The sequence below is a fragment of the Aptenodytes forsteri genome, unplaced genomic scaffold, assembly GCF_000699145.1.
Source record: "Aptenodytes forsteri isolate BGI_AS27 unplaced genomic scaffold, ASM69914v1 Scaffold180, whole genome shotgun sequence".
NCBI classification, from domain to species: domain Eukaryota; kingdom Metazoa; phylum Chordata; class Aves; order Sphenisciformes; family Spheniscidae; genus Aptenodytes; species Aptenodytes forsteri.
Window position 1 is genome coordinate 898,139 of NW_008795486.1, and position 27,719 is coordinate 925,857.

The following is a 27,719-nucleotide window of genomic DNA, read 5'->3' on the forward strand; positions in this document are numbered from 1 at the left end:
AGGGATAAAGGTGATTTGGAGAGGAACAAGAATGGGAAAACAGAGGGATAAAGAGATAAAAGGGGCCAGTCACATGTAAACAAGGCTGGTCAGTGCACTTCCCTGTCCGTGCCCTGTGCCTGCTGAGCATTGTCTGTCACATCTTCTATTAAACTCCATTTCTACGTATTTTCTTGGGTGAGGGGTGCTCTATTCTCTGTGTGTGTGTGTGTGTATGGGTATGGCGGTCTGTGGCACCAGCAGCTGGAGTGCGTGCGGGTGTGTATGGCAGTGGATGATTGCCAGCAAACGTCAAGCTGGGCTAGCTGGTGAGTAGGTGATGCAGTCAGAAGCCAGGGGCGTGTGTGTAATTGGGAGTGGGACAACTGGAGGAGTTGGCTACTGGAGGGACAAGGGGTCCATGACAACTGCCCAAGAGACTTTAGGATCCAAGGGTTGACTGAGACACCCGTGCGTGTGTGTTACTGTGCAGGGGGAAGAGCAAGGATCCAGGGCCAGCTACTGGATGGACCATGTGTCTAAGCTCAGTTATTGGAGGGATCCACTGTGTGTGTGTGCGTTGGTGTGTGCAAAGGGGTCTGTACCAGCAGCTGGAGAGGGCTTGCAGCCTCAAGGGCTTGCACACCCAGGTGCCAGCATCTGGGACAACAAGGATCTGGGGCCAGCTCTACTGAGTTGACCAAGTGTTTAAATCCAGCTACTGGCAGGTTTCACACTGTACATATGTATATATACATACATATGAGGGGTGGGGGAACGACACACGATGAGGCCATTGGTGGTGCTTTTGTTTGTGTGAGTGCCGATTGCGTCTGTGTTGTTCTGTTCAGCCATGTGTATAGTGTATACGTGTCCTGTTCATGTGTGCTTACTGGGAATACACACTCAGCCTCGCTACTGGTTGGACATTGCGACATGGAGTTGCAGCAGCCTCGCCTCTATCAGGCTACCAAACTCAGCAACCCCCTAACGTCATGTAATAATTCATGAACACGTATTGCAGATATAGTAAGTTTTGCTATCACAGACTACAACACAATGCAAGGCTAAACTGAGAAAAAAATTGCTTAACTTTGCAGGCTCGTGTTCATTGCTATGTACCTCCTATTTTCACTAAAGCAGAAAGATTAAAAATGTGACAGGGAAAGCTATTCTCGTAATCTTTTTGAGTTATTCTTCACTAAGAATTGGCAGGGAAAGAACAACAGCTAGAAAGAGACCTGGAAGTAAGAAACTGTGCTCAAAGTATATATGATGGCAAACTATATACAGTGTTAAAGCTTTAACTTTAGTAAAGCAGGGGAATGCTTACAAAATATAAATTAACTAGGTTTTAGGTACAGCCAAATATCAAAAAGATGTGGAATTCAGGAATTGGGTAGAAAGTCAAGTATCATTTATTTTCCGCCAATAGGTCTGCATATAAGCTTCATTGAGACATGTAATTGAAACGGGGGTGCCCAGTCTTATTGATGAGACTGGGGGGTGCCAACCTGTCTTATTGATGAGATTGGGGGGTGCCAACCTGTCTTATTGATGAGATCAGACTCCTTAAGTCATGAGAATGGCTCCTGGAAATTGGTCCCTATTTTGAAAGAAAGATGGATATCTTTCAACAATGTCAAGGTATATGAAAAAATGTTCCATAAACTAGAATATATTTGTGTCCTTCTACATGAAAATCAAATGCCTGGAGAACGAAAGAGGAGCACTTCTCCGACTTATTTTATAAACAAACTTCAAAGTAATACACAATGCCTCTAAAAAGAAATGAAACAGTATTGAAAGCACCAGCTGCAAATTACATTTGTCCTCCTCTGGAGGAATAACAGGAGGTCATATGAACAGTTGGGGACTTTTACAATTTATAGAGTAAGAAAGACCACTATTAAGATAACAGCAATCTGCTTCTACTAAGGAGAAAGGTGATGGTGAAATCAGAGTGATTAATCAACCTTGTATGCTGTGCATTATTTGAAAAATTATTATTGCTCAATAGTTTCAAGATAAAGCCAGTGTGCTATGCTCACCTTTCCATTACCTTTGCAAAGTCTAAGTCCTGAATTTGGACATTAGACAAGATTAATTTTGTTATGACCACACTACCGCCCAATTAAGCTGTGTAAAGAATGAAACAATCACACTTGCCAAAATCCAATAAAGTGAAGTTTTCTGCCTAGCTAACAGAAAACATCACATATTCAGCACAAATAATTTATGACTAAAAAGAATCCAAAGATTTAAACTGTTGCCATCTTCATGCAGAACAATTTATACGCACAAATCACTCGACAGCTGATTGAATATGGTAATGTAAGATACAAAAAATTTCACTTCAGTTGTCATTTCTTTTTATTAATAATCTCCACAAAGTGGAAATTTATCTCATGTGTGCATCTTTACTTTCTATTACCCTCAAACTAAGTCAATCTTCTTTAGAAAATTATGAGAGCTGGGATTTTTAGGATCAGGAAAACAGATATTATCTGTGATATATTTGGGTTTGCTACTATATGCAGAAAGCTAGGTCATCTAAACATTGATTAAAAATATAATTTACCATTGAGGCTGATTCACCAAATCACTATATTAAAAGTAGCATGAATTTTTATTATGTAAAATATGGATTAGAAATGAGTCACATTCCAAAACATTCAACACTCACAACTTGCAACAGTAGGGACTTTGCTTCAGAACGTTTCCTGAAACTGCGCTAAAGGTGTGTTAGTTTTACGGCATGGACCAGCTAATCCCTGGCTAACAATGGGGGAAAATGAGAGAGAATTTAAATGGTTAATTTTGCATTTTTATTAAAGCAAAATGATGTTCATTCAGATTTATTTATATTGCTATAGGAAAAGAGTAAGGACGCAGTACAGCTATTCTAAAATTTTAAAAAGTTAGCATAAATAATGTGAAAAACCCCTCCTATAAAAACTGCAGTGGATAATGTTAAGAGCAATACATAAAAGACTATAAGGGAAGGAAATCTTTTCTAGCCAATGTTATTACTAATGTTGCATTACGTACTGCCAGGATAACAACCACCTTGCCTTGGCTGAACTTTAAGAGGTAGTTTGCAAAGCAAAACATCAATCAATTGTAGACATAAAAAATAAATATCCTTAAAATTACAAAGAAGGGTTCTTGTAAAATAAATTTCAGATATATCTTATATTAAAGGACTAAAGCGTCACAGAAATTAAAAGCCCTTCCTTCCAATAAGGCATGAAACCAACATTTTTCTTTTCCACTTTTCATCAAAACTAGTTTTCTCTTCAATACTGAGCTGTTACTTTCTCTTTACTTCTTAGGTTATCCAGGGTCAAAGGAATACGTCTGTCTCTGACAACAGCACTCTAAATTTTGCCTAACTAATGTCTGAAGTCCTCCAAAATGAAGTCTTATGGAACGGGAAAGCTCTTTCTTCCTTTTGTATAATTAAAACAATTAAGATAATGACATCTGTGCTAACTCTTCTTTCACTTTTGAAAACAGCTTTCAGTTAAGTTCTACACCTTTCTAATACAGTGAAATCTACCTACAAGCACCATTGTCTCAAATCACAAAGAAATTAAGTCTATAGATAAGTAATTATTCACTTGTACTCTATTTCCCAATTCAGTTCAGAACTGTGACTTCATGACAAAGTAATTCAGAATAAAGCTATTGCCGTGGAAAAATAGTCTTGTGTACTTGAAGAGCTTTATTAACTTCTTAAATATATATCCCAATTAAGCCTTTTATGCAAAAAAAAAAAAACCCTAAAATGAACAGAAACATTTATGGAAGGCAATGGTTTGATGGCTTAAGACCATGGACTGTACTATAAAAGCATATTTTCAAGAGGTTATGTTAACCACTGGATCCTTGCAAACCCACAGATCTTACTGATTTTAGCTTGCTGCTACAAAATCCAGTAATGTTAACTGTGGGTCTGTAGTGTAATATATCAAAAATGACACAAAAGCAAAAGCTAATTCAAGGCCAGGGAGAGCAAGACAAAAACAAATTCAAACTACATTTAATTTAGGTCAGTTCAGGCCGTGCAATTCTAGGCTGACTCAAATCTCCAAGTGCTTCAAACAACTCTAACAGACACTCTGCATTCTGCAGCACATACCAACCTCATGGACAAATTATCTTGGACAAATTAAAAATGAAATATAGCTGGGCGTAGAGGAGGGGTATGTACACACATCCCTACACCCACAAAAGTGTATATGATTTTTCTCAAAGTGATAAAAATAACTGATAGAACAGTGCCTTGCTGGCTTCCCCACAGTAGAGGCTACGAGGATAAGAGCAGCGGCCCAACCGGAACAGACTTCGCAAAAGCAAAGCGCGGCGCCTCTTTCAGGGGGTTTACTTCAGTGTCACCCAAAGAACTGACTGCCTGATAGTGGGCAGAGGGTATCCAGAAGCCCGTTGTCGAGTTTCGTTTTTTGTCAGAAAGCCTGCTTCATAAGCTCCAGTGTGTGAACTAAAGACTGGTAAATGCAGGGAATTTGCTTCTCAAGCACACCCATGATCTGGACTAAAATGCTAAGAGTACGTGCACTCTAAATAGTCCAAATCCAAAAAGTATGAGGCATTACACTTTTTCTATGCTGCGTCCACCTGAAGCAAAGGGACACGGACAAGTGTATGATGTGCTCTCTTTACAGTTCAATAAGCTCCTCTCTCCCAGTCCGCTAATGGCAATGTTTCAATCAAGTGTCTACAGAAGGAACTTCTTGATTGAATCTAAAGGCTAGGGTTATTCACAGGTAATTGAAAAGTATTATAATTTAGCAGAATGAAAGTGTGAAGGAGTAATTAGATATGTGACCAGGGAATGCTTTTACTTGATAGATTGACAGGATGTTGATATTTCTACCTACATCCAGACATAGTGAAGCTTTTCTGATTTTTTATGTAAGATGATATGTAGCACTCAAATATGCAAAGTAGTTCTCATTCCTGAGGAGAAGAAAAGAAATCCCCCCAAATCTTGAAGTTATTTTACTTTAAAGAATTTTTTTTCCCTCTAGTTAAAAATTATGTCTTTGATGAGGCTTAAATATTCAAAATTTTATCCAGAATTTAAAAGGAAAACCCAGTAAAAACACTGACTTTTTACTCCAAAATCACTTTGGCCCCTTTTGTAAAGATGTGCCTTTCTAAAACAGTATATTTTAAAAGAAAAGGTTTGAAATATATTGATTTTCAGGTAGAAAAGCAATTGATATGATATAGAGGCAAAATAAACTAGATTCATAAGATTAATTCTGTACTTTTGCTTTGGGTTTCGGACAGCAGCAACATATTTTTCTGCTATCCATCATACTAAAATCCAATTAAGTCATCAGATAGCAGGATGAAGATATTTTTATCTTTGCGTGTTGAAGGGGAATTGTTTTATGCTAGTTCATTAGTCTTGTGTTATGTAGTACCTTTTTCGCTAATGATCTCAAAGTATTTTATAAACAGGATTTAAATCAATCATGTCAATACTGCTATTATAAAAGAAAAATCTCTTATCCCACTGCAGAAAGGATGACATGCAGAACACAGCAGCATTTGCCAGGGCAAACAACATTGTTGTGATACAATTCAAGGGCCAAAACAGAGAAGGCAAGACAATGCAGCTTTTAAAAACTAGCACAGAGCTCTACCAGATTTAGCTTTTCCATTGTAATCCACATTAACTGACAGACTGAAAGATGAGTATAAACAACGAACAAAACAAAACTGGTGTTTAACAATCTGGAAAACATAAAAGTCATTCGAGATAATAAGATGTGCAATCTGACTTTCAAGACTGTGGTCAAACTAATTAAGGAAGAAGCAACAAATTTATACTAAAGAGAAGTCAATGGGAAAATATATACTTATATGTTGATATTTTTATATATTTTAATACACTCATTAATAAAAAAATCCCAAATCCAAGAGCTCCCTACTTTTGTGAAAATACAGATTGTATCTTTGTAGACAAGAATGTCTCTTTACTCCTCTATTACCATTGTCTTCAAGAATTTGCTCATCAGTCATAGTTATATATGAAATTTAATATTCATTATGTAATGCCACATGACTTATGTTTTATTGTAGAACTATATAAGGCCACCTCCCTCCTCCAATTTACTTATTTAGGTCTAGGCTGTGCCTACATTCATATTACCCAATGAAAGCCTTTGGAGCACTGACTGTCTCTCAGAAATTTGCAAATGTTCCCCATTCTTTTTACAGTCAGAATAGGAAGAATTTCTTTTTCTTTGCAGCCTTTGTTTATGCCTTTATGTACCTCCTTCTAATGTGCTAAATCCAGGTTGCGCTGGCTGACTGGGATGACAGAGAAGAAAGCTGAAAAGTTTCCTAACCTCCCCATTTTGGCATCATCATGGTCCCCACACTTCCCTGTGCAGGAGCTGTGTTTTGGAAACTAAAAAAGAAATAAATAAGGCTTATTCTGTGCAACAGAGAAACTGAGATGATTCATATGTTATTAAAATAATGCTTCTCATTATACAAAAAGATCTAAAATTTACAGCCAAAGAATAGAGAACAAACAAACTCCCACAAATGTTTAATTGTGCTTAAAATGCCACAGAATAATTCGTTTTGTACCATCGAAGCTTCCTATCAAATTTATTCCCACGTCCAAAGCTTGGCAAGCCAAAGTTTTCAAGCCTCTGAACCTAGAAACAAAGCTAATTAACTGTTTCTTCTGTTATTAACTGCAGGCCCAAACTATAAGGAATAACATACAGTATGATAGAATAAGGCCTTTTCTTTTATCTCATTTAAGAAAAGCATACTGATGAAAAACAGTCCCTCACAGGATGATTTTTTTTTCCCCAAACTATTGAGTTGAAAGGTTTGAAGAATGTCAACAGTATCAAAAGGTTTAATTACATGAATTTAAATCATTAGAATGTTAATGAGACAAATCACGCAGTTTACCAGTTGTATACCAACTGTAAAAAGGAAATTTCTCTCTGGTGGACCAGTGGAAACATTAGGTTTGAAAATGCTTTGTGAATGCTAATCGTTGCTGTGAGCCCACCTCTCTGAAAACAGTCAGGAATTTTTGAAGGAAGATGGCAGAGAGGATGAGCAGAGCTGTTATTGAAATGGAAATGCATTGAAGGTACATTGCTTAAAACCAAACAATGAGACAGGTGTCTCGCGCTGCTGAGCCAACAGCTAAATGAAATCATGAGAAGTCTCCATCTGGTATGTAACAACACTGAAAATAGCCTGACCTTATTTAGGGATCTATCAGGCTATCAGTTGTGGCTAATGTCAGAGAAAAGTAATCAAGACCATCTTGATTCACCAAAATTTGCAAATTTATGCTTATTCCAGTGTTTAAAACTTGAAAATAATTTCTACACGGCATAAAGTGGATTACTTAACTTTGTTATAGTAAATACAGTGAAAATTATAGTTATTTAAGAAAAATTAGATTTTAATATAAGTAAAAAATATATATATTTTATTTTTTTTGAAGCAGCATTTTTTTTGCAAAAACATAAGTAGATAGCATTAATCAGTTTTCATGAAAAGCATCTTAAAAAGCCCCAAGAGTCAGAAATCAAAAACTAATATGTCAAAAATTTCCATGAGATGTATCACTTGTGTATATACCCACTTGCCTTTTAATTTTATTTAACAAGTTAATTGACAAATGGTACTCAGATTTGTGGAATACACATTCAAATGAAAGAATTAAAGGACAAGCATCTAAGACTAGAGAAAAACAGGATATGAGAGAAAGAATGTGATCATAGGAAACATGGTCCTATTGGTAAGATCTAAAAATTTCTTCCTGTTCCCCCCATAGGAGGCTTCCTGGACTCCAAATATGCTTTGGGGCTTGACAACAGGAGCTGAATAGCAGGGATCTAAGATGAGTCTAGCCCCAAAGATCAGCACTGCTGGGTGTTTTAGACATGCTACAGTTATGAGGGAGGATCGGCTACTCTATGCCCACTTACATCATGGCTGCTTTCAGCTTTGGACAGAAAATATCATAATGGAACTTGGCTTCTCTGATCTATAAAATAATTTGTCCCTATAGTGTTACATGGGTTTTTGTGGTAACTAAAAAAGAATGATACCTTTCAGAAGCTTAAATAACCAGCTAGCTAACTCTAAGAATACTTAAACATTCATCAGAGATGTCCCTAGGCATTTACAGTCTTCCTCCAGGCATGTCTGGAAGTCCTGACAGTGCTGAAAAGGCAGGTGCTTGACTCATGTTCAAGTTTCAAAATAATAATTAAATCTAGCTTTCTGTTATCTCTCTGAGCTGACCTGTCTGAAAACAATACTTTAGGGCATATCTGCTAAATTATATTTCCTGTAAGATAAATGATATGACGATGGCTGCTTTATCATACACTTAGCTCATCCAATTTTGGAAGATTTTCCTCTGCCTTTTCAAATATTTAAGAGAGAGGCAAAGCCCCACTAACACCCCGCGGTGGTGTAGGCTGTGTTATAGGCCCCACAGGGTATTATAGGCTGTACTGGGTCTGGCTGGGCTGAAGTTTATTTTCTTCATAGTAGCCCATATGACGCTGTGCTTTGATTTGTGGCTGAAACAATGTTGGTAACACACCAGTGTTTTGGCTATTGCTGAACAGAGCTTGCACAGCATCAAGGCGCTCTCTCTTTCCCATTTTGCCCTTCCTCCCCCAACAGCAAGTTGGCAGGGGGTGGGTAAAGTGTTGGGAGGGGACCCAGCCAGGACAGCTGACCCCAGCTGACCAAAGGGATATTGCATACCATATGAAGTCGTGCTCAGCAATAAAAGCTCAGGGAAAGGAGAAGGAAGGGTGGACATTCAGGGTTATGGCATTTGTCTTCCCAAGTAACTGCTACACATGTCGAAGCCTTGCTTTCCAGGAAATGGCTAACCATCTGCCTGCTGATGGGAAGTAGTAAATGAATTCCTCATTTTGCTTTGCCTGCACGTGCAGCTTTTGCTTTTCCTACTAAACTGTCATTATCTCAATATACAACTCTTCTTGCCTTCCTTGTATTTTCTCCCTGCCCCACAGCAGAGTCAACCCATCACTTACTGTCTGTAAACCTGTTTTGAAAAGTTCACCGAGCCAGGAGGGGATGCACACACAGGCAAACATGTATCTGGCCCAGTGACTACAGCACCCTCCTAGCAGAGGAAATACTATCAAATGAAACTGAACCAAACTAAACTGAAATAGTCCTGGGAGCAAGAAGGAAAAAACAGGTCTCCCAGCTCACTCTCCCAAATATTAGGTTGGAGGAAGAGGTCATTTGTCCATGTTTGTCTGTCTTTCTCATTTTGGAGCATGTTCACACATACAAATCCTGATCAGAAAGAAATGCCTATTTGTAAAGCAAAGACCCCATGTCCTCTGGGGCACTATGTTGGCTTGGACTCAGCAGATATGCTTCACCTTGACATTCCTTATTGCCTAGTCTAAATAAGTCCCTCTGGTAGCTCTGCTGTGTCCCATATCTAAAGGACATAACTCTTCCCATGCACCGAGTAAGAGCAAGGTGACTAATTCAGAATTGTCTATTTTTACAAGCACCTTCTGTTTATTTATCTAGTTCACATCATGTGTTGGAGACTGAAACAGCCCACAGGCACTTTTCAGTCTACTGTCAATATTTCTCTTGAATGTGTTTGGTCATTTGTCCTTTTTTTTTTTTAAGAGAAAGGAACACTAGTATAAAAGTGGTATAAAAGTGTATAACTATTGATAGACTGTGTTATGGGAATAAATCATATTGATTGAACATCTTGTCACTGGTGTAATTGCATCTGTATTTAGGAATTCTAACACCGTAGCTGCAGAGTATCCTGGGCACAGGTCCAGCGCTGGAAATGAGAACTGGGGCTCACAATGTCCCTTTTGGTAGACCTAGAGAATGCTAAGTGTAAAATGTCTCATTAAAACAGAAGAAAAGCCAGACCTATTGAAAGTGAGACCAGAGCAGACGGTTCTGATGTTAGGAAGGAAAACAGACTTAGAAATGGTAGGAAGCCTTTTAAGAAAGCTGAATGTAAATGAACAGAGAAATTTTATTTAACTTTTCCACCCTTCCCAATGGTTGAAATTCCCCACAAGGGATTTAATTCTCTTCTGCTTTACAGCAGTGTCATTCTAAATTGCTCTCGGCTGTCATCTTTACATGTCCTGCACAATAATTTCTAAGTTTTATGAATTGTCAGAAACAAACAAGCTGGCCAGGACAACCCCTATTAAACTTCCTCATCAATAGCCTTCTAAAAGACAGAACCCAGCAATATGATTGGTGTAGGTGGATAAATAATTAGGCTTATGCGTTGGTATCATAAGAAACAGATGTGGACAAAACACGACAGATGAGAGGCATTAATTATCAGCTTTAAAAACATAACTAAGAGTATGCAAGGAGAAAGATTAGATACTGTCTGGTTAGCTTCGTACTACTTGCTTTTCTTGCCTCCAATCGTTTAAGCCTGTTACTCTCTTTATTATGTATTAACTTTGTCTTTCTCTGTGTCCTTCATCTTCAACCATAGTTGCTTTTACAGTCTAAAATGACAATGATATCAAATGCTTGTAGAAAAGCAGATTTTTTTTAACTCTAATGAAAACATGCATTTATTTTAGGGTAAAATTGTTTTTTCTAGAAGTCATAAAAATAAGAGACTAATAAGAAAATATGAGGTCATCTAGTTTGTGCTGTTATTTATCAAGAATAGCTTTCATCTATAAAGGGAATATAGACAGACAAATGAAGAGCTGTTTGCACCATTTTAATATTACAGTGTGCATCTAGATATCTTCTTAATAATCTAGGAAGGTGCATGGTGCTCTAAAAGGAAATATTCATACTTTATGTTACTGGTAAGGAGGAAATGCTTAATGAAATCAGTTTTTTTCAAAGAAAGGCTAGTTTTAGTAAGTTACAGTTTATGTGTTGAAGTTTAAACTACAAATTATGTGTATATAATATGCTATAATTCACCTGAGTGCAATTATCACTCCTGATTTCTTCTAGAAAAGAATTAACCGTGTAACTGTAAAAGACACGATTAATTGTAAGATTTGTTTATAACTTCTATGCAATACTGAACAGAGTTTCTGCGGGAAAATAAACAAATTCTATCTATTATTAAAAAAATTAATACTTACGTAAGGGATTGTGTCCAAGGTGTCTGTGTTGACAATTATAGGGGCAGGGCTTGCTGAAAGGGAAAAAAAAAAAAGAGAAAAGAAATTTAAAAATCAGAAATTCATTAATATTGAAATGCCCATAATGATACATTAAATTAAAAGTCTAAAAGCCTAGCTTTCCATTGAATTCACATCGTATAACAGTACATAACTTTGGGTACTGTTCAATCAATTGAGGATGAAGGAAATAGATTCTCAGCCTCCAAATCACCATTCACTGTCGTCTTTCTTTTCAATTTCATTAGGCTTTGGGTCACATCCTGAATATATAATAACTAGTCATTCATTTTTTAGTAGAACTATAAGAAACATGATGTACTTACTTACAAGTTACAATCAGGGGACCTTGGGTGTGAAGGTTTCAGTTTCCCTTACCTTACAAGTCCACTTTTTGTGTTTGAGCAAATCCAAGATGATCAACTGATCTTTACAGAGGATAAACCTCAACTTTTTATGTTTACACTACTTATCGTTACTATATAGGTATGTAGTATATGTATATGCACGTATACTATGATATTTATGTCAAAGCTATATATTCTGCATGGCTCATATGCACTCAGCTGATGTTCAGTTTGAAATATAGACCCAGTTTAAAAAGATTTGTGAATCTGTAAATCTGCCCAACCTGATCTTTAACTTACTGATGAAGCCCATATCCAGGCTAGTTTCCAGACACCTGAAATGCCCTAACCTCTTCCCCTCCCCACACTGGGGTTCAGCAGTGGTGACCCAAGGCCGAGCTCTGATTGGACCCAGCTGCATAATCTTGGCTCAGACTCTGGAGAAAACTACAGAGCTGTGAGAAAGTGTAGAGTAGAGCTGCTCACCATAAGTAAAATGTCAGACAGAGGCAGGACTGCTGAGATGGCATTGTTAATAGCTCAAGGACTCAGGAGAAGGATCAACACGTAGTCAGTGTAGTACAAAAAGGGATGGAGGGCATCCCTTCTCTGCCTGACTAACGCCTGCTTGGTCAGCAAACACTCTTCAGGCATTGTGTTGGGCTAATGAACATACTAATGCTTAGCACAGTAGCTCAGTAGCTCTATTTATCTACATTGTATGTTAGCCAATGAACGACTGTCTGTACTTTAAACTTGTATAGACTGCAGGGTCTCTTTGTGCATGGCAGGAATGATTACGGCACTACTGAAAACACTGATCATATTTCTGTTGTCAAATATTCACTGCAGGATTTCAAAACCTAAGTAACATAACCTGAATTAAGAATGTAACAGCAGCGCAGCAATTCAAATACTTTGAGAATATCACAGTTTCTTTCTAATTTTGGTGTAGTTATGGTAAAATATTTCTGTGCTCAGAGAAATTGTATGTTACTGCTCAACAGCTACTGATGATTAATGCCATTATTTCTATACAACTGTGTAACCTGTGAATAAAAAACCAAAAATGAAATGCATACAATTTGGTGTGTATACATTTCATGGCATGTATCAGTTATCATAGTAAGGTACAGTTCAATATTAAAACGCTTAGCATCTGAAAAGATATACAGCCATACCCATTTATTCCCATTGTGCCCTATAACACTGGACACTTCGGAGTGATAAATAAAAGCTGAAGGCCATTTGATTACAATATTTTTAGCTTTAGGCATATGGAATTATTTCTAACTGTATTATCACTGAAGGTTAAACAAAGGATTTCCTTTTTAGAATCATAGTTTTTACTTACATGAGTATTTAGCTCAATACACTTAAAGACAGGTGATGAGTAGATGTCCCTCAAACTGCTGCCTAGGCTGTTATTAGTGCAGCCCAGTTTGCTATTAGCTTTCGCCATTGCAAGGGCACATGGCTGACTCACGTGCAACTTGTGCTCCACTGTGCAAAGCTGCTGCCTAGCCGGACCGTGCCTGGCTGGGACTGCTGCATCTTTTAGTCTGTCCAGGTGCAGGAACTCCTGCCTGTTGTCACTGAACTTCGTGAGGTTCCTCTCAGCCCATTTCTCCTGCCTATTGAGATGCCTCTGAATGGCAACTGTCCAGTGTATCATCTGCTCTGCCCAGTCTGGTGTTATCTAAAACCTTGCTGACAGTGCACTCTATCTAATCATTCTGGTTATTAATGAAGCGTGAGGTTCTCTCAGCCCATTTCTCCTGCCTATTGAGATGCCTCTGAATGGCAACTGTCCAGTGTATCATCTGCTCTGCCCAGTCTGGTGTTATCTAAAACCTTGCTGACAGTGCACTCTATCTAATCATTCTGGTTATTAATGAAGATGTTAAACAGCATTAGCACCAGTATCAACTCTGTAGAAACACCACAAGTAACTTGCCATCAGTTACTGGACTTTGAATTGCTGACCACTACCCTTTGGTTCTGGTGGTCTAGACCGCGTCCCACTCATCTCCTAGTACATCCATCCATTCACTCTCTCTCTCATTTGGCTACAGGACTGAGAATTTGTGCTGAAAGCCTTGCTAAAATCAAGGCAAATGACACCTACTGATTTCCCCTCATCCACAGAGCTAGTCATCTCATCACAGAAAGCTGCCAGGTTGGCAAGGCATGATTTACACTTCGTAAATTAATCTGCCTCTTTGTAATCACCTCCCTCTGTCCTTCATGAGCCTTGAGAGACACCCACCAGGATGTTTCCATTTGTTAGCTTCCTACCTAACCCTGACCCCCAGGTTCTCACTTGGCCCGTCACCCCTTCCACGGCAAAAGTCTGAGCATTTAAGCTGCTCCTTTGAATAGTGTGATCCTTCCCTGCCTAGCCTTCCTACAGAGCCTACAGTAAAGAACTGGTTTTCAAGCAAGAATATCTTTCAGGGTTCATTTTAACACAGTGCTTGCTGTATTGTTTACTGATTAGAAGAGCTGAACTTCAACTATCAAATTGATGATTTTCTGCTATTGAGGTACTCATCCTGATCAGACAGATGGGCATGAGAAAATTCACAGAGCAATAGTTTCAGATGGATATAGTGACTATAACCATTCACACACAAGAAATATCATCAGTGCATTTTCCTTTTCTGTTCCTCCTGTTCCTATCTGTGCATGTGTATGTGTGCATGCATTTCTATGTGTGCGTGCATGTGTATGTGTGCGTGCATGCATGGGACAGCGAGTCTGTGTGGTGATTTGGGTTCTGTTTTTTTTTTTAACTGAGAAAACTGATTTAATACAAACATTTTGCTTCAGTCTCTCTAATATATGGTACTTTGAAGAACACTGACATCCTGAGCTACAACATTGCGTTTAAGTGCAGGAAATGGAGCTGATTTTATTAGTTGTGTCCTGTTTGTAGGTCATGCTTTAAAGTAAATAGGAGGCTTTAATCATGCAGAGTTGAGAAGACAGTTTGTAACCACTGGAGAGAACCCTAAATGTGGTACTAGCCATGGAGTACACAATAGCATCAAAACAGTCCTGTAATCACAGTGAAGTTACTCAAGGGATATGTCAAGAGAAGAACAGTAGCAACAGGGAGTCAGAAGGATTTTACCTTCCCGGGTGATGCGTCTATATCTATTCTGACTTAAAAACACATCACATGCACTGATTCACCAAATTCTCAAAGAAGTTATCCAGATACCTGTGCACTTCTTAGAGAGAACACTGGCAAATCTATCATAGCAGTTCATCAGCTCATCAAGAATACTTCCAATTGTGCATAAATTAACAAATGCACACAAAAAATTTCCAGATTCTCTCAAGAATCTCTGCCTACTGTGTCTTTGAGACAGCACTGCCTCTTATTTGTCACACTCTATATACCCACACATATATAAACTATCTAAGTTTGAGACTGGGTGAGAAGAAGAAACGGCTTTCTGGAAGACAAAGGTAATGACTTTATTCCTAGCTCTGCCCTTTGGCCTGCTTTGCAGTCTGAAACAAGACATTTAATTTCTCTTTACCTAGATTTTTCCAGCTATAAAACAACTCTAGCAACACTGGATTAATTTGGTCAAAGTTTTAAGAGAGATGATGGTTGGCAAGAACTAAAGAATCTATCTATATGTAGGGAGTTTTAAAATTTTACATGTCTAATTGCCTAACTTGCAGGATGAATTCGAATCAGTAGTAATTAGTTCACAAAAGAGACAGCCCTTTCTTAAGTCAGGTAGCATACAGAGGGCTCCCAGACTTTGCAATCAGATTTTAAAGATGAGAAGAGGCCTTCGTGAACATATTCACAATTCTGCAGCTGCAAAATAAATCCAAACCAATCACCAAAAGAGGGAATTTTACTGAGTGTAGTGAATTGAGTGATCCCGTTTTCCCCATTCCTCATACACTTTCCTTTCTGCCCTAATCCTTACCTATACATTAAGTATTATATTATGCTGACAATGTACCATGTGGGCTGTCAGCCTTATAACTACTGCTCCCTGCACAGACCTTTTTCCTGCCCTTGACTAGAAGCAGTGCTTTCAGCTGAGCCATCTCTGTGCTTTGAAGAAAAGGCATCACACTGACAGCTGGGACAAAACTTGAACAGCTTTGGGGGAAAAAAAAGGAGGAAGGTTTTTTTTTTCTTCTTTTTAAAGGACTTGAGCACAACAGACGTTGCTTCCACAAATATATATGAGATTGTTCTGCTTGCAGCGCATCAGACAGTCTAGTTGCTTTTCTACCAAAAGTGTAACTTAAAAGCAAGATACAGTGAAAGCACTTGAAGCCAGTAGAAAGAGAATAAAAAGGCACACGGTCTAGTTCATGAACATTTACTCTGCTACCAAATTCTCTACAAGTGCATGACATGACTCATACCTCTCAGACAAGATGAACTTTCCCTCTACCACGAGTGCTAGCATTATCCTGGTTGACTGGTTTTACTTACAGCATTCACAGTTTTATAGACTATCCATATTATATTGAATTTCATTCTTTTTGGAGCATTCATAACTCTTTGTTTTTACTGTTCCTACTATGCAGTGCTGTATTCAACACCAGACCATGAAACTACTTGCATAGGTATATGGTAACTTTTATAAATAACTAGCACAGCACATGACTTCTTAACAGAAAACACTAAAACAAGTATGTGATAATTTTGAAACTATCCACCTATACTTATTCCTAGCTGCAATTTTAATTTGACTCAGAACTCTCAATTGCCTGTTTTCCTGTTAAGGAATCACCATCATTATCTACCTTATTATCTTTAAGTAAACACAAAATAAAGTGGTGGTGAAATTTAGAGTAATACAACAGTGTATGTATTACCATTTAAAAAGCAAGTTGAGTTGCCAGAGGCTTATTATCATCTTTTGCAGACACCTGACTCTGCGGACTGTACGTCAGAGTTAAGGGCTCATCTTTCCAGGTAGCCAGCCCTAAATTCTAAAACACCCTCTGGAACATTCACTTGCAGTTTTATTTTACTTCAAAATGATAACATTTTGTGTCTTAATAATATGAAGTGGAGCAGCCCCTATATTTATACATGAATAGGGCACGCTGCATCTCTCAGATATAATGTGTCAGACTGTCTGAGGCCTTAAGAAGGTAATGTGGGATTATTTTGAAATAATTTCATATTTTCAAAAGTTTCTTTTTGCAACTGCAAGAAATAGATTTACATTGACACAATGGTAGGAAAGATTAAATTATAATTTAGATGTCAAAACAGTAATTCTCTGGCATGCTATGAGACCTCAGGATCACAGAACACACAGAACCTTTGGTCGTATTTATCACTGAATTACAAACTGTAAGATTAAGAAGGAGAAAAAGTCATTTGCTTGTTATTAAACAGAAAATATAAAAGACAGGGAGCCTCTTTGAACATCTAAAGAATGACTTTTCAGCAAACAATCCTACCTCTACTTAGAGACATAAAACAGAAGTCAAAAGCAGCTTTGCTTGCAGGCTGCAGCTGTCAAGAATAGAAGAAAAATGCCTCAAGAAATCCTCAAGACCTTTCCCTACATATATAGTGCAACCTCATATAAAGTCATTTAATTTAAAGGTAAATAGTGCCTTTCAGAGGACGTGGCCTTATTTTTGGGCTTGGGGTTTTGCGTTGGTTTTTACTGAATCTGTAGGAATAATTTCCTATTTATTAGCTGTGGCATTATTTAAACAAAAAAGAATTTAGACCTAAGGAATTCCTAACATTTCTGTGTGGATTCACAGGCTGCCAGAGGGAATGGCAAGAAAGCACCTACTTTACAGTTGCTGAAGTTTCACCTGTACCGATACTGCCTGTTAGCAGTTTGAATTAGCAATGATTAACGTGATGGTAACTTTTTGCCCAATATCAGATCAAGTGAAGGACACAGAAATGTCAATGGGAAAAGCTCTATAGAGAATGAGGGATAATTACGGTACATCTGAATTTCCAGTGAAGATATTATTCAACTAAATGTTATTACCCATTAAATTTTGAGGTGATAACCTTCCTATCACTAGACAGGGTGGATCCATCTGTCTCATTCTAGGATGCCAAATGCCATACTAAGACTCACACAGAGGTCCCATTATCACATCTCTACTGACTCACAAAAGAAATGGATGCAAAGTGTCTTACACCAGTGCTCTACCTTTGAACAGAAATTTAGGCCTAAATCCTGTTTTTAGATATACCACTTCAGCACATGTTCATGGCCTTTTGAAAGTGAGTGGGCCATAACATTCATTTATTACACAGATCTCTGCTCTGATCTCTGGTCTGATCTCCACTGTGCTTCAGAACTTTCCCCAAAGTCTGTGTCAAAGCACATCCCTTAAGAAAATAACAGCTTTAACCAATCCAGGCAATGCCAGTTTCTGGTATGTTCTTAAGTCTGGATATGGAAACTTTAAAATCGAGAAGAAAAATAGAAACACATTCCATATGGTCTTTTCATAAGCGTATTATCTTCAAAACTCTGACATCTGATATGTATATATTTTTTCAGATTTTATATCATTCATAACAATTTTATAAAAAGATGAAATATTTGAAAAATCTTGCCACTATGATCTATATTAGTGGAAGATACACTGCAAAAATAAAGTGTTATGGAGTGATGCTACTGAAAACATAAGAACTAAGCTAACTTATTTTATACTATAAAATTACCAAAACAGGTTACATCTTTCATTTTAAACATCTTAATGGCATTCTGCTACATTTATCAGATCTAAAAATTTGTGGGTGAAATGCCCTGCATAACTGAAATTAATAGTAAAACATTGATCTGCTTCAATAGAGTCAAAATGTAAGCTAATATGTTTCTACTCGATATTAGTTCTGTTTTTCTCCTGGCTGGATTTATAGAGCGTGCATGCATTTAGCCAGCAGGTTCATGAAAGCAATAATAAGCAAAAATATTTTAGAACCAATTAAACAAATTAATATTCTGCTTTCAGATTGTTTTGTATCTTATTTTTAAAGCACATCAGCTAAATATCCAGAAATTAAAAATCCAGGAAAAAAAAAGTAACACAAAATGCTTATGTTATCCACAGACTTGTTAACAATGGTAAATGGTCTCATTGACTTGAGCATTCCCATTTTTTCTTAAACATTAACGATTTAACTTTTCTAGTTTGCCTAAGCATTAGCTTTATTAACCATGGATTGGTGCAGATTTTTTATAAAACAGTGTAAACCTCAAGAAGAGCTGCACAACAAAAAGAACAGGAAAGTAATCTCAAATACCTGTCAAGTTCTTTTAACCTGAAAATATATTAATTTATTGCATTACTCAGGAGTGTAGACTACTTCATACATTTATAGAAAAATATTTTTTTCACTGCAATTGGTTTTAACATTTACAGAAACAAGACGTGTGTGTGTACGTTTGTATATATACAAAAGCCTATATGCATACAAACATGCACATACACATGCATACACATACACTCAAACACAGAGCAGGACAAAAGCATGCACCCAGTTTTCAGGCATCCTGTTTGACCCAGCTGCATGCTACAAGTGCATGATTCAGCCTTGATGTGCACAAAGATAAAACTCCTTCCAGAGAGAGGAAAACAGAACCAAAGCAAACCCACAGCATTCTATCCCTCTGTTCTCTTCAAAAGTGAAGGCTGCATCGCCCACGGCATGACTTTTTACTTTTAAAATCATGGTACACCAAGCTCACAAAGCAGTTATCCAGTGTCTTACTCTGTTACCTTTTTACAGCCTGAAGTACCTGCAGGTTGAGTGTAACATTTTTTCCTGCATGGAGGCTTTTATAACCAGCCTCAAAAACACAGAAACAAATGGACTAAAAATTACAATGCAGATGAAGACAACAAAAAAAGTGAATGTAAAACTAAATGTGAAATAGGGAAATTATTTTAACAGAATTCACTATCTATTCAAGAGGATTGTCAGAACATAAATTCCAAAGAACCAACCACCTGCTTTCAGGAACTAATCAATTACATCGAGCACTGTATACAGCAGCCCAGAAATAATGGACTCCGTGTCAAAGAGCACTTACCTCTGCTTGGCAAGAGACCAAGACTTACTGGTGCTACGGCTAAAACTCTCCATAGAGAGGAAAGAATAAGAAATACAGAAGAAAGCATCTTTAGAGTTTTAGAAAGGTTCTCAGGTATAACAGGAGTAGCAAAATCACCACTGATCCTGTTTCAGCACTGAAGTTGTCAGGAGAAGAGCTTGGGGGTTACTGTGGTCCATAAAATGCATCAGCTTAACTCACTGATTCTGGCTAAGTATGTATAGGAGCAAAGCTATTTTGCCAAATGCTTTCACTTAATGAATGTATATTTAACAGTATTTAAGAAGAACTTAAAGAATTAAATTTGATTTTTAATGCCTGCAACAAACCCAAAGTTAAATTGGGCTGTGCTGTAGCAAAGAGGGGTTTGATTTTTATGTCAGTAGAAGTAAACTTCTAACCTAATGTCCTCTGGAAAAGTTTTAATTGATGTCCCAGAGTGTCCCTTTCATGTCCCAGAATCACTACGTGATGAATAAAATTAACAAAATAATTCCAAATATATCACTTGCTGACAGCTTGTTTCAAACCCTAAATCATTGCAGGACGACTGCACTCACAGTACATTATTTCGAAAGATAAGAAACATCGGTGTATATAGTGAAGCTATCCAGGATTCAGGGCAAGTCAGGCATTTTACAAGGTTTTGCCTCATGTGGCATAAAATGCATTTCTCAATGGAGATGCACTGTCACATAAATTACAACTATTTAGTATCTTACTATAGGGCTTGCCAACCATTTTTCATCTCAGGTTTCTCACTGAGGTCTTTCTGCCTGAGAGACTGGGTGCTCGGTGGGTGATCTGCAGGACAGTGCATGCTAAAACTGCCACTTTTCCAGAATTGTTTAGATTGTAGCACCCAGCAGGAATGTCACAGGCTGCCGAGCTTAGCAAGGACTCTCCTCATGAATCCATGTAATACCATCAGGTCTGACTGAAAAAAGAGAATGTTCCCTTTAGGATGATGCAATTTTGTTTCGATTGATAGATGGTGAAAATACACGTACGCCATTTTCTTTTAGTTTTTAGGACCAATTTCCCTCATAGTTTAAAAATTTGCACAGAGGAAAAAAAAAAGTCCTATTTCTAGTCTTTGTATCTTGTTATACCTTAACCTGCTACATTCAAGTGCCCCTTTTAAGGACTACATCCTGCTGAAATGTGAAGCTCCTATTACCTGCCTTCCACCTCGTACTGGGCACAAACAGCGAGGTTTTGGTAGCGGGGGGCTGCAGGGGCGGCCTCTGTGAGGAGAGGTCGGGGCTGCCCCGTGCCGGACACAGGCGGTTCCAGCCGGCTCCAGAGCAGAGCCACCGCAGGGCACAGCTGAGGCAATCAGCAAAGCTGGTGGCACCTCTGAACCAATCGGAAGAAGTTAGTCGCACCTCTGGTACTCCATGGCGGAGCGGGTAACACCCTGGAGGGACTGCAGCCCGTGGAGGGCCCATGCCGGAGCAGAAGAAACAAGTAAGAAGGAAGGAGCAATGGAAGAGAAGAGTGAGGAACAAGGAGCAGCAGAGAGAAACTGCCACGCCCTGACCCCGACTCCGACTCCCTGTGCCACCCTCGCCTCACCGGAGGGACTGAGTGTGACCAGCGATGGTAACTAGGGGAAGGAGAGGTGTCTGGAGTGAAGCCGAGCCTGGGAAAGAGGTGTTTTCCCTCAGTGTTAGTTTAACTGTTTATCTTCTTTGTTTCTCAATACTTAACTCGATGATAAAATGTTTATGTCAATTGGCAGTAAAGTTAAATTCCCCAAGTCCAGTCTGCTTTGCCTGCAACACACCTCTTCTTCTGAAATTTCACTGTAGAACAGATATTTGTTCAGTATCTTTTATATATTCATCCTATTTTCTGGTAAATCTACAAATCACGTGTTAGAGGTGAGACTGCAACAGCAGAAGAAAGTAAAAGAACAAGGTCTTCAGTTATAAAAGAAAATGTTGGCTTGAGTAGCAGAGGCAACAAAGAGAAAGTGGAAGCAGTACTGCAGCCACAAGGAAAGTTAAGTTAGTGTGTAAAAATAGAAACACGTAAAGTAACAACTGATTATTGTTCATAGAGGAGCTTTCCACAGAGAGGGACAGCTACATCTTCTGCTAACATATAGTCTACTAAGATGCTATTGCTGTCAATCTCTTAATTCTTAGAAATAGCATTTACCAAAAAATTTCAAAACACAAAATCAACGCAACATGGCACCACAGGTTTGTAGAATAATGAAACCGTGTAAAGGGACTGAACTTGAGATGAGTACTAACACTGCCATAAAAGCAGCTCTACTATATGTCATCGCTTAAGTAAAGAAAACGCCTGGGGCCACTATAAGTCTGAGAAACACAAACAACATGACTGGAGGGTACAGCAAAACTGACAGTCTTTCAAAGAACTCGTACAGGACCTTAAAAATACACCTCATTTAAATAGTAATTATAGGTCCAGAAAAAAAATGAAGGCAATTCCTGTCAAGAAATAATCAAAGGAAGAGCATCCTTGTGAACTTGACAGAATTAGATTAAGGCTGCAAATAGGTATGTATAATCTAAAAAGACAGACTTAGGAAGCTAGACTAAAAACAAAAAGAAGAAATGTAAAAAAAATTCTTTGATGTTATGAACGATGCTGAGAAACACTTCAAATCAGGAAAATTATATTTGCCTGTTTTTCAACAAATATTTTGCTATTTTTAACATGGGAATATTTTTCAATTTCTTGCTGGGGCAGGCAAGCAGATTTTATACACTGATACAACTGTGTTAGGAAGCTAGACTAAAAACAAAAAGAAGAAATGTAAAAAAAATTCTTTGATGTTATGAACGATGCTGAGAAACACTTCAAATCAGGAAAATTATATTTGCCTGTTTTTCAACAAATATTTTGCTATTTTTAACATGGGAATATTTTTCAATTTCTTGCTGGGGCAGGCAAGCAGATTTTATACACTGATACAACTGTGTGGCAATTTCATCATCTATAGTATAATCTCCCTAGAGGAGAGATAGAAGCCCTACTGCCTAAAACTCTTTGTATAAACTTAGACTAAGCACTAAAATACATACTTGTAGACAGTACTCACATTCTGGCAGATGGGCAACATGACCCATGAGGTCTTTCCTCATCTTTACATTTTAACATTCTGTCATTTCTAAACAGTGTTGTTCTGGCTAGAATTGGATGCAGAAACACTGAGTAAAAAATGATTATCTTAGACTGAATTAAAATAGATGGGGGCAATTTTAACAGTGACTTATCTAGCAGCAAGCAAGATGGCATTTTTACCGATGAGGCAGTCACAAAAAGTAACACAAGGAGCCACTTTGAAATATGATCGTTCTTAGATTATAGGATATCTTTTAGTTACTGATTTCAAGACATATTTTCTGCTGTGTAAGACACAACAATCTAGGATGCTACTATTCATATACATCAACAACAGTGACCCGGACAGGGCTAGGAGAGTTCTGTGTTTTCTGGATTTACTGTGTGAATGTTTATAACTAGAAGCCACTTATCCCACAAAATGAAACAACCTTCCTTGTACACAGAGACAACATTGACCTTTCACTGTCAGTGTATTGAACAACGAATGTAACAGTCACAAAAACATAAAACCTAAAAACTGTCGGAACTGATCTACCAAGATTGAGAAGACGGGTTGCAAATCTATTAGAGGAACTTCAAATGTCACAACAACCTTTCATGCATTACGTGATCCCCCAAAACAGTGGCACATTAAGTGGTTCATAAGGTCAAGGCAGCCTCTTCCTGTAATAATAATAACAACAACAACAATAATATTAAGCAGCTCCTGGATGTCTGTCTCTGGTATGATGGTGTTTTGTTTCTCTGTTTTTAATGGAAAAGCTCCAGGAAAGGGCTTTCAGAAACAAGCTTTGATTACTGTTAGGAAGGAAAAAGAAAACATTTCCTGACAAAGAATTAGCAGTGGAAGTTATGCACTATACGTCAGGTGATAGGAGAGAACACCTGGAAAAGGACTAAGCATAGCATCTAGAAACACAAAAGGAGCTGGCTGCTTAAGGCAGGATGTAGGTAGAATACAGGCATTGGAATCCAAGTATGCAGTCCTCAAAATATTCAGCTTTAGCAACTTAGATTTCCTTTGTGCCTGTACAACAGTGCTTCAACCTCAAAAAATAACTCAGCATCTATCTCATGCAACTGACATTCAGACACGAGGCAGCCTTTACCAAAGAACCCTTTGGACAGATCCAGTCTCCTCCTACCCTAGCTTTTTAGGCACCAATTCCACCCTCCAAATGAAATGGATAATTTTCAACATATCCCCCTCATCCAGTAAATCATGATGCCTGACAGAAATATCATCTTTACCATTCTCAGCCTGTTGTAAATCCTGACTTTCGCCATAGGACGTCTGGGGAAAATTAACACCTAATCTGATGGTCCTTTCCAAAAGCTAACCAACTTCACTGGCAGGTGCACCAATTCTGAGCACTAACACATAAAAACCCCACTGCAGACCTGACCCTGATACTAAATAAATGTTTGGTTGGGAGGACAAGAAATGGGAACATCGTGTGCTTTGGAGGAACAGGAGAAAAATGACATAGAAAATATTACAGCAAGAAGAACGCAGAATCTGCAGGAGGCACCAGTTTTTTTAGGGCAGCGGTAACAAGGAGAAATCGAGAGACTCCAAAGTTAAAGTCAGCCCATCCTTCACATGCTACTATATGCTTTGTGACACTTTTTGAAATGTTTTCTTCGATTATAGTATAAACTCTCTACTCATACACAAACACGGGTCCAAGCATCTTTTGTTATCAGCCCATCTGGTATTGAAGGCACTTAGATTTGCTTACTTATTAGCTCAATACTGAGCTGATATAGTTAGTACCTAAATAATTCTTCAGACTGTTGGTAATATACTTAACAGTTCAGATACATGCCTCTTCTGCACGATATTAGTGTACTTTCATTTAAAGATACCCCATCAAATTTATATTTCACATGAAATTAAGATACACGGAAGAAAGCAAGATACTCTTTTCTTTGCTCTCCAGCATGGCTTACCTAACCAGGTCACCGAAAGCATCATCCTGCATCTGCTACTGCATATGGGAAAATAAATATTTCCAGTGCACGACACTAATATAAGTAAAATGTTTTTCAAAATATTTGAAAGTAAAATATGATTAAATTTAGTAACGCATATTGATGTAAACATAGAAGAGATCAGTCAACTTAATTGTTTTATTTTATACAGCATATACAATATCATATTACTGTATGTCATTTGGTGATTGGTGATAAGCAGTAATACCCATATGTTCAATTTATATTTATTAAATACAGTTGATAAATATTCCTTCATTTAAAAGCTATATCTCAATTACATAATTTTCTGGAAATAAGAATCACATGTAATGTAGCTATCTCTTTTCTTTGTCATTAAAGTAATGATAAAATAGAAATTTTGGCACTATCTTTTAACTCCAGACATATAGAACTATGCATTTTCTCCCCAGAAATCACCAGCTTTTATTAAAGGCTGTTCTTTCTCACTCGCCCGTTCATCAGTAAGAAACACAGAACACCTATGGTCAGAGGTCTGAGTTCATTCAGCTCAACAGAGAAGTTCAGTTCAAGCCATTTCCACCCCCCCAAAAGAAGCCTGACTCTCAGATTTTAAATTGTAAAAACATGCCTTATTTCAGAGATATGTTACAGTTTTCCTTACCAGGACAAAAGAATCAAATGAATCTTGTTCCCGATTCTCAATAGCTGAAATTGTTTTCAACCAGAAGAGATAGCTCGAAATATCAGACATTTCAGAATGCTTCATACCGAAAGCTGCAAGATTAGTCGGACTGAGGTGAGACAGACTTGCAAAAGGAGGACTTTGGCTATGTTACATAAAGTTCTTAATTAGATCCTCGGTACAAATTGCTATCCTAAGAATAAAAAGTTAATCAAAAAGCCTCATTGGAAGGATAGGAGGGCGAGATTAGAGCTGAGACAGCTGTTTCACTTTGGGATAATCGTGCAACTGCCTAACTCGATGGTGTTGCACTATTCAGAAGTGAAAATACATGTGTGAAAATTAAAATGTTCCTTTTGTGTTACTTAGGACTAAATTGTTCACAGCTGGTTTTTCTCAGTGGAACTCAGATCTCCCTATATTTATATTCCAATGCAGCAAGCACCTAACTCTCAGACCCCCTTAAAATCACAGCCAGAATATGTTCACGAAAAGAGGGAAAATTTGAAAGATACCGCATACAGAATTGGCATGAGAAAAAGTCTTGCAAGGACTTTTGCTGACAAACCGTAAGAATCAACCTACAAAAATTTGTTTAATGTGACTAAATCCAAGAAAACTACCCTAACAACCACAAGATAGTGATGGATGATTTTTTATCTCTCCCAAAGGATGCTATTCCAGCCTCCATTGCTTAAAAGGATGTTGTACAACTGAGATCTCTCTTTACCCGTTCAGGTTTCTTTTCCCTGCACTTATGGGTGGCATTATCATACTGCAGAAATGACAGGACTTCTATCCATCAGCGGACAGGCACGTTTGTTTTACCCATGGTAAAATCCAAAGCCCACAGAAATCTTGAAGATTTCAATAAGGTCAAGATTTTAGCGACAACGTCTTTTTGGGAGGAGGGTACAGCGTACGTGCGGGCTGTCTGCTCAGACAATTCACACAAAGGCTGACTTTACACAGGTTTTCTGGAACTAGATGTCAACCTTTGCCAAAGAAGCTCTAAAGCAAATCCGAATGTCAGAGTTGCTAGGCAGTCATGATGAAATGGAAATAGCAGGTATGAAGGATGAAATACTGGAAATAACTTTTATATTCCCCAGTTCCTCACCTTCTCATAAAAATGGAATTCCAAAAGGAAGTAGGAAGTAATTATTCGTAGAGAAGAAGAAGGGGTGAAAGAGATCGAAAACTACATCGTACTAGGGACGAGGGTAGGAAACAAGTGGCCTTAAACAGTATGTCCTTCCCTGTGTATTAAACTTTTTTTTGTCTACTAGTAACAATTCATTTTAGGACTCCAAATACTCACGGTCAAGATTAACTGAAAAACAATGTCAGAAGGACCAAAAATATTTGAAAAATCAAGTAAAGTTTAGCAACTAATACTGATAAAAAAAGAAAATAAAGAAGAAACATTAAAAAATCATAAAGTTTTGCCTGGTTTAGAACAAAGTATTTTATTTAAAAAAACATGAAAGCCTTTCACAATGTACATAAGTACATTTTTGATGAGCAGTTTCTTAAAAAAAAAGATGTAAAATTTTTCAAAGAAAAAAAAGGTAAACAGCCTAAGGTAAAAACTGTATTTTTTTTTCTGAGCAAAGTGATTTCTGAAAAGACCCAGAGAATACTTTGCAACAAAACTTATGTAGTTTTGCAGAGTAGAGATGAGGAAAGGGAGATTGAGAGCTGCTTCTCCCCCCCACCCCTGCACCTACTATTGCTTTGGTTAATGAGAAAATTCTACACTAATTAAATGTTGCAAAAATACTTCAGTATTAACTAAAATGCAATATCCCTGCAAAGCATATTTCAGAAAATACCTTATTTGACCAAATGAACATGTTGATTTAGTGGAAATTCTGAAATATATGAACTGCATATACCAAGGAGCAGGTAACTTTTCCTTTCCTTTAAGACTCCTTCCATAAGCATTCAGTACATTATTTAGTATAATGGCTTGAATAGACCTTTAGTTTCACCCAGTACAGTTGTTTGTATCATCTCACAACATGATCAGTACCATTTGCTTCTCAGAAAAGTGGAAGACTTAAAAGTGGGAGCATAAATAATTAGCCAATTCTTCATCAATTTGAATAGCTAATGATTAAACCATTATATTTTAGGACACAAAATGGATCACATTGTGAAAATTGTGACAGTTAGTTTGTTTGTTGCATTTCTTAATGAGCTCATAAAATAAAGTTTAATTTACAGAGTACCTTGTCCTGTAAATTTGAGAAATCCAAAAGGACTGTGATAGACTGTCATGGTTTAACCCCAGCCAGCAACTGCGCACCACACAACCGCTTGC

At 37.7% G+C, this 27,719-nt stretch overlaps 1 protein-coding gene across 4 annotated transcripts in view; it reads right to left on the bottom strand.

Moving 5' to 3' along the window:
• DLG2 (discs large MAGUK scaffold protein 2) overlaps positions 1-27,719 on the bottom strand; it is a 1,087,547-nt gene that overhangs the window by 423,521 nt on the left and 636,307 nt on the right. For all 4 annotated transcript variants that reach the window (XM_019472611.1, XM_019472613.1, XM_019472612.1 and 1 more), the window contains one exon: positions 11,166-11,218. In XM_019472611.1, coding sequence (XP_019328156.1) covers positions 11,166-11,218 — 53 coding nt within the window. The remainder of the gene's footprint in view (positions 1-11,165; positions 11,219-27,719) is intronic.